Source organism: Phlebotomus papatasi, unplaced genomic scaffold (assembly GCF_024763615.1).
Source record: "Phlebotomus papatasi isolate M1 unplaced genomic scaffold, Ppap_2.1 HiC_scaffold_376, whole genome shotgun sequence".
Classification (NCBI taxonomy): Eukaryota; Metazoa; Arthropoda; class Insecta; order Diptera; family Psychodidae; genus Phlebotomus; species Phlebotomus papatasi.
In genome coordinates this window covers 12,594-21,000 of record NW_026604584.1, presented here as the reverse complement: position 1 = coordinate 21,000, position 8,407 = coordinate 12,594, and the positions used below count along the sequence as shown (strand labels likewise).

General features: G+C 36.5%; 1 protein-coding gene across 1 annotated transcript; it reads left to right on the top strand.

The window, feature by feature from the left end:
- Positions 1–2,796: 2,796 nt before the first annotated feature.
- On the top strand, positions 2,797–7,728 carry LOC129809160 (rRNA 2'-O-methyltransferase fibrillarin-like; the record flags this gene model as incomplete). Its single annotated transcript, XM_055858970.1, has 3 exons — positions 2,797–3,255; positions 5,949–6,093; positions 7,586–7,728. Coding segments are annotated over 3 exons (714 nt in total), but the record flags the coding sequence as incomplete, so codon positions are not given.
- Positions 7,729–8,407: the final 679 nt, after the last annotated feature.

The window sequence follows — 8,407 nt, the reverse complement described above, 5'->3', positions numbered from 1 at the left end:
CTTCGGCTGAGAAATTGATCCCATCGAAATCGATTATCCGAATGCTTGTGTCTCGGGTGCGCCAAGAGCCGAGAGCAAAAGTTTTGCAAAAAAAAATTATTCTAATGCTTTTTCTTACACAAAATAGCATTAGAATAATTTCTTTTAATTATTTACATCGTTTTTTGCTTTCGTGCACGGCATTAAACTATTTTTTTCCCATTTTGTTTGCCTTCGGCTGGGATTTTGATCCCATCGAAATCGATTATCCGAATGCTTGTGTCTCGGGTGCACCGACAGCCGAGTGGAAAAATTTTGCAAAAAAAAATTATTCTGAAGCTTTTTCTTACACAAAATAGCATTAGAATAATTTCTTTTAATTATTTACATCGTTTTTTGCTTTCGTGCACGGGATTAAACAATCTTTTTCCCATTCCGTTTGCCTTCGGCTGAGAAATTGATCCCATCGAAATCGATTATCCGAATGCTTGTGTCTCGGGTGCGCCAAGAGCCGAGAGCAAAAGTTTTGCAAAAAAAAAATGTTCTAATGCTTTTTCTTGCACAAAATAGCATTAGAATAATTTCTTTTAATTATTTACAACGTTTTCTGTCTTCGTGCACGGGATTAAACAATCTTTTTCCCATTCCGTTTGCCTTCGGCTGAGAATTCGGTTGAGTCGATGTTTTTTAAACTGACAGCATTTGTTAAACATCGAAAAAGTTATGAGTGTTGCCATGTGAGCATGGTGTTCGCTGTCGGAAGTCAGTAACGTTGTGACTGTTGTCAAGGTAAGTGGTGGATTTTTTTGTATTTTTTTTTTTTTTTTGTATTTTTACGATTCTGGGGGTAGGGTAGAGCCCTACAAACTCACGCAACCACCCTCAATGGACTTGCGACCGAAGGGAAGTCGTGATAGGCCTTCCAATCCACAAAAAGCATGACAAAAACCACCCCTGTCTGCTCCCACGCATTAGTGGTGCTTTCGCAGGGGCCCTGTCCTAATGCAACACCTCCATGGCAAGTTCCCTTTTCTATAGGGAGCTATTTGATGCCAGCTACTTTACTCAGATCACAGATCCTTTCGGGAAAACTTATTTGGACAGAAATCTAGTATAGGGGAGACTGGGGCACATGTAACCATTTTCGATAGATGCGAATTTGAGGTGATTTTCCAAGGACACCGTGATTTTTTGGAAAATATTTCTTAGCTCATGTTTTATTCTTGGGTATAGGCAATTCGTCGAGGGTAATGCGGATGCTGGAAAACAATTGAGTTTTCCATAAAAATAAAATTTGTGTCCCTGTGCATTTTTCTATTTCACAAAATACCTGGGGTAGAAGTAACCACTTTCTGGGGAGGATGTAAACACCTTTTTTCCCACCCGTGAAATTAACTTTGCACCACTTTCGATTATTTTAATTACTTAAGAGATATATAAAGACTGTATATTTTTCAAAAAATCAGTACACTTTTTACAAAGCATAATTAAAATAGCAAAAAAAGTAAAAGCATGCATATCAAAGACATTTTTCAAAGGATTTTCCCCATATTTTGACATCATGTGACTTTTTATTGAACACAGCGCCACCAATTTTTTTCGTAGTCAATGAATTATATATATTTCGCATGAAGGTCAATTTCCTGCTCTTTTACCTATTCATTTTGTGAAATTGAATTACCTGTTTACATCTACCCCAAATGCTGTTTTCTGACCAATTATTAATTCTTTCAAAAAAATGAGAATCTCAATTTGTCTAGTAAATGCATTAATATAATCCTAAAAGGTGTAGGAAAGAACTGGTATTGCTACATTTCGATTATTTTACACAGTTTTTAATTTCCAGGTAGAAATCCAAATAACCAAAATAATTGAAATATCAACATTTTCGGGAAAAATGATTTTTATTTTTAAAGTATTAGGATTATATTGACCAATTCATCTGTGGACATACATCCCCATGGTATCTATGAATGCTTATGGGTTTTATCCTCTGGAGTCTTAAAATTATTGAAAAAAATCACAGTGTTTACAACTACCCCAGTTTACTACTGCCCCAGTTCCCCCTATTTATCTCTCCACAGGGATCAGAAACTTCCAAAGGGGTCCACTTTTCAGTTATTTCGCGTAACGGTAAAAAATGAAGAGAAATTCCCATACGCATTTGTATGCAAAAGTACGCTGTGGCTTCTACCTGGCTCAAGATCACCTCACTCCCTCTCGCCCGTACTGCCGCTAGAGTCCAGCTTTCTTGATCGGCGTCCAAAATCCAATTCTGCTCGGCAGCCAGGGTCCAACTTTCTTAAAAGAGTTGTTTTCCCTCTCAAGTCTCCTGCTCTACTTTGTGTCCACCATCTGTTGGTAGTGACCATCTGTTTTAAAAATGGGTCGATTTCGTTACATTTCAGCAAAAATCACAGATATCAATTAGGTCCAAAAGTTTATTTTGCGACAATTTGTACGGCACCTATAAATATTCAATTTAATTCATATTTATTCATCAAATTAATGCTTTCCCCTCCCCTTGCGGCCATCGCTGTCGTAGCTTTGCTCCCAACCAACTCCGGGACAGAAACGATGGAACGCCCCTTCTCTGGTTGTATGTTTTGCAATCCCAAGATTGCTAGGGAGTCTGGGCTGCTAAATCTGAGATGATTAGAGCCTAGCCTGTAAGGCTGTTTGCCTCCAGCGACATTGAAGTTAAAAGACCCTTAACAGCTGCGGGTTTCATTTCTGTTAAAGCATGGCGGACCTCTCCTCTAGTCTTTATTTATGTAACTTCTTCCAATTATTCTTCACAGCCTTTTACAATTTCAGATGGAGGTGAAAATTTTAAATTTTGGTGTGACACGCCATCGCGGGATCAATTCTGGACGAGGAAGAGGAAGGGGTGGAGGAGGAAGAAGTGGTGGAGGAAGGGTTGGAGGAGGAAGAAGTGGTGGAGGAAGGGTTGGAGGAGGAAGAGGTGGAGGAGGAAGAGGTGGAGGAGGAAGAGGTGGAGGAGGAAGGGCTGGAGGAGGAAGAGGTGGAGGAGGAAGAGGTGGAGGAGTAAGAGGTGGAGGAGGAAGGGCTGGAGGAGGAAGAGGTAGAGGAGCAAGAGGAGGAATCGGAAGGGGAACAGGACGCGACGGAGGACGGGGAGGGCTCGGCCATTCTTCTCGCCATTCTATTCGACCAAGCTACAGAGATGTGTTAGTTGAAGATAACACTCCACCCGGAGCCCCCGGAGCGTCCGGAGCTGATGCGTCTTCCAGCACTCCAAGACCAGATGGTCGGGTAAGTTTTTTTTACTAATACTATAATCCTAACAAAATTTCAAGTCGTCCGATCGCGCTCAAACTTGGCCAAAATGTGTTTCGCCACTTCCTGATCACGAATATATGGGCGGCTAAGTTACGTACCCGGCCGGCCGCTCTTTGGAGCTTAATAAACTAAAAATGATATCGGCTTGCGGTTTTCGGCAAAGCTTATATATCGGTTGAAAATTGTAACTTGGTGCATTGACCCACCACCCCCCACCCCTCCTTCCGCCATTTTGAAGACCCCCTTTTTTTGTTTTCTCAATAGCTCCGCCCCTATGGCATCGAGCGGGCTCAAATTTTAGTATGTTATAGCTGGGCCTTAGGGCTTTCCATCAATACCAAACTTAAGGTCCCCTGACCCCCCTGACCCCAGCTATAAGGGTCCGAAATTAAATTCTTAAAATGGCCATAACTCCAGTTCTAATTGTCAGAATTTAAAAAGTGAGGCAGTTTTGGAAAGCTCTCGTGAAATGCCACATCCCCTTCTAACATCACAAGTTCATAAAACCACTGCTAGGGGCGCTAATATTAAAAAGAAAAATTTTCAATTTTCTAAGTTAAATAACTCAAAAATTCCTTTGTGCTTCGATCTAAAATTTTAGAATGTTGTAGCCGCTGATCATACCTATGAAACAAAAAAATGCTTAAGTCGATCTGAAACCCCTGACCCCAGCTATAAGGGGTCAAAGTTCGAACATTGACCGGCCTCTATCTCCCGTTCTAATTAACATTTTGACCTAAATTTTGGCTTTTTGGTTTCGTCTCGATGAGCACTTTCAGATGGAAGTTCAAAAAGTCACCACAGGTGGCGCTGCGATAGCGTCCAAATTCATCGAAATTCAAACTCATTTTTTTCAAAAAAATCTTTTGTGCAAGTTAATTAAATTTTAGAGTGTTTTAGTCTAGGCTATGAAGTTTACAAAAAGTGGTGTGGGTTCGCTGTGGTTACAATAGAACCGGAGATATGAGGGGTCAAAGTTCACGAAATTCAAAAAATCATATCTCCGGTTCTATTTGACCGATATTGACCTGTGAGGGCTCAAATGAAAGATCTCGCAAAATTCTACAACTTCTAGAACATTTGAACTTCGTGGGACCAACACCAGAGGCGCCACAGTCGAAAAATTAATTGCAATATCACATAACCTCAATTATCTCGGCTCCTGCTTTACCGATCTTGATGGTTACCTCGGCAAAATTGTAGAGGACATTTATATCTATATTTCGTCCATACATTATTACAGGCAAAGCCATCTGTCCGATTTTGTCGTTTATATGTGAAAAAATTGATTTTTTCCCATAATAACGCTTTGGAACCACTTAGATGCCAATTTGACTGCTTCTACTCTACTAATACACTTCAAATAGGTTTTTAAATTAAAAGTCCATAAAATACAACAATTCTTTGATATAGTCGAAGTTCATCAAATGAACACTTGGGGCGCTCTGGTCGAAAAAACGAGTTCATAAACAAACAACCTTGATTATTTCGGCTTCTGAGTAATCGATGAGATCAAGTTCTTCGGCAAAATTGTAGAGAATATTCTGGTCTCCATTTCACCCATATATCACTTTTCTATCAGTCCATCCAAATCCTTGATATTTTGGTTTAAATACGAAATTCCTATAATTTTACGAATACTTGATTCAAGATAACTGAATGGCGATCCCCAACTGCAGCTCTAAATCGAATTTGCAAGCATTTCGAGTTAATTCACGTTAAGAATCTCACCTACATAAGCCGGTTAGGATTATCTGTCCATTTTATATTTTTGATGTGTATGAAAAGGGGTGGTAAAGCGTACGAGGCATTACGAGCTGCTCGAACATCCGAGAAGGAGCTCTGCCTTATGTTCTTTTTCGGAAAGTTTTTGGATGTATATATTAGATTAATGTCGATTTAAATTTGTCTATAAATTATCATAAAATTATTTCGAAATTGAAAATGGTTCAAGAAGAGGATATTTTGAAAAGTTGGTATTTAAAAAACATCATAAATTTTTACTTAATTATTTGACCAAATTAAGTCTTGCGCTTAAATAATTCAGGATAGCGATTTTGCCTGTGAAAGGTGTCTAAAATAAAAAAAATCAAAAAATAGCTTCACTTTTTATTAAACTGGTTACCCTCCTGCTCTAATGCCTAAAAGTCACTTCAGGATAGCATCACAAAAATCGCATTTTCTGCGACAATAAAAGTTTCATTGATTTGAAATTGCTATAGTATCCTCGGTCATAGTTTTACTAACATCTTCTAAACGTTTCGAATTACCATTTTCCAATTTCCAATTTTGTGCGACAGGTCAGGGAAAAAGTGGAAAAAATGTTTGAACAAAAAATCTCATTTCCAAATTCAAGAAAAATACCGGTTTAAAGTAATCTCACTAAAATAAACATATTTTTACTGAAAGATATGTCGTTCTACTTTGCAAATTTTAATTTAGAAAATTGAAAAAAAAAGAAAAATGTGTATTTTAGACGCGAAAAGAGTTTCAAAAATTTTTTATACTTTCGCATCTGGCGCCTAAACTAAAAGAGATGTTCAAGAACGGATTGTATTTTTGAGTTTATTGAACCATAATTAGCCGAGAAAAAATTATCTCACTACTTTTTTTGCATATTAAAGTTATATTTATTTATAAATGTTTTGAATTTTTTTTTATTCCAGCCCACTCCATTTTCAGTTTTTCACAATATGTTGAAACAGCATGGAGAAATGTTTCTCGATCTCAAAGGAAAATTGAAAGGAAAGGAGAGGAAATTGGAGGAAACCCTCCAAAAAATTCTCGATGAAGAGAGTCTCTCAAATGCTGGTAAGTTTATTTACTTTAAATCTTTATTAACCCATTCCTTACCATGGTATTATACATCATACGCAAATTGAATGATTTTAGATGATTTATTCCTGGGCAATTGATATTCGAATTCTAGTCGGGAATGGATTTTTAGTTACCTTAGTCCTTCATTTACCGTCGTTGCGGGTGACTTTGCACTTTTTTTCGATATTTTTCAACTTCATTCTTTAGAAGTGGATACTTAAGATAAAAGGAGGGGAGTGAATGGGTAAAATTATTTGTATTCAGTTGTTAGTGAATGGATTTTGTACCAATAGAATTTATTTTATAAAATTTTACTATGTCAAAAATATAGAAAAAAGGCTTGCACTTGGGAAGAGGTGCGGTTGACTTTGCACTTTTTGAGAAATATTTTAAAAATTCAACAATTTATAATAATAAACGACTATGAAGGTTTTCACGTCTAAGAGTAAATTGCACGAGACAGACAAGATGGCGTGGTCGCCATCTTGATTTGACGTTTCTGTCCGCCATTTTGAATAACTGTCAAAACCTAAAACTCGTCCGATTGGACTAAAATTTTAGTATGTTGTAGCTGCTGTCAAGACCTTTTCAGAACATATCTATGTTCCAATCTACATCAAGCATTTACCTAGATACAGAGGCTCAAAGTTTAAAATTTTGAAATATTCATATTTTGGCGGTCCTTATTTTTGAGTCTTGAATATTTGAGACTTAAACGGAATGTCTTATTAAGCATTAAAATGGTTGAGGGTTTTATTATACGTATTTATATACTCTTACATGAATTAAAAAATCGATTTTGAAACTTTGAAATCGATTTTGGAATTGCACCTTCAGATAACTTTTTCACAGAGCTGTTTTTTGGCAAAATACCTATATTTGAATTTTAATGGCTGTTACTCAAACTACAAGTATCCTTTTGAGGATCCTTGTACGTTTCTTGGTACATGACATATCCTTATATACTTTGACATGGTAGACCGGATCCGTGAAGACCATCAATAAGTGCTAGAATTTAAGAAATTCTTACGGACAGCAGAGTGCAAAGCCACCCGCAACGACTGTACTTGAAAAATATAGCCAAGAGATGGAAATACATTTTGTTGTTCTATTCTTGCTTCGCGAAAAGTCATACAAAATTTTTGCTGAAAATGATGGATGGAAAATACGATATCCTGTAAAATTTATTAAAATTGACTTCCATCCTCCTTCCTGATTTGAATTCTATTTGCCAATTTTTGTTATCTTGTATAGTTACTCTATCTAAATCAGTAGTGTTTGTAATGAATTAATGTACAGACTTTTAAGTCAGTGACTGTTAAAAGTAAATAAAAAATTAAGAATTTGAACGATATATTTATAATAAAAGTTTATTTACAATATAAATATGTACAATACATGGTTTTATACAACAAATAATAAAAAATTATTTTAAACAATAAATTATATACAATAATAATGGATTTTAAACAATTATTTATTACAGAACGATGTCAGTTATTAACTGAATATTCGTTGATGATGTCCGATGTGGAGGCAGCCGGAGGAGCAACAAAATCTGACCCAAGTGAAACTCGCATGGAAACTGATCCATGATCCAGTTCATGGACGTACTCAGCTAGGGGCAGGGGGGGGGGGGGCTGCCCCCCTAGAATAAAGACCAAAACTGAATTTAAAATAAATTTAAACACGACCAAAAAGACTAAAACTGAATTTATAATGAATTTAAAAAATAAAGTGAGATCAGTACAAAATCCTAATCTTTTCAAGAATGGACTTATTTTTTCTATCTATTGATAAAGATCAAAACTTCTATGCAAATTCTACTTCTTTTAGAGTTCTTAGTCTCTTCGCAAATTTGATGATTTACTGCTCGTTTGTAGGGGAAGTGAGGGATGGTTCGCACGCTTTTTGGAAATCAATATTCAAGATTTTTTCTGGCTGAACGGTAAAATTGACAATCAATTGCACTATACCACATGAATCTCTGGTCTTTTAAGTTTTTATGTGTGCCTCATTCAATGCCGTAAAATCTGTTCTTTTTCCTGGACAGGAAAATGAAAAAAGTATGATGATTTGTGCGAACCTTGCCTGTGGAGGCAAGATTCGCACGATGGGTTGTTAAGGTTCGTCATTGCATTTTTTCCTGGAATAACTCTTGCTCACAATTAAAAATTATTTACCGATTATTAGATTCAAGTTCCACGAATCCACGGAAACCATTATTTCATTAAAAGAAGGTATCTAAAACAGTTTTTTTCTAATTTTTTTGAAGTACTGTTTTTCTTGCAAATTTATGTCAAAAAAT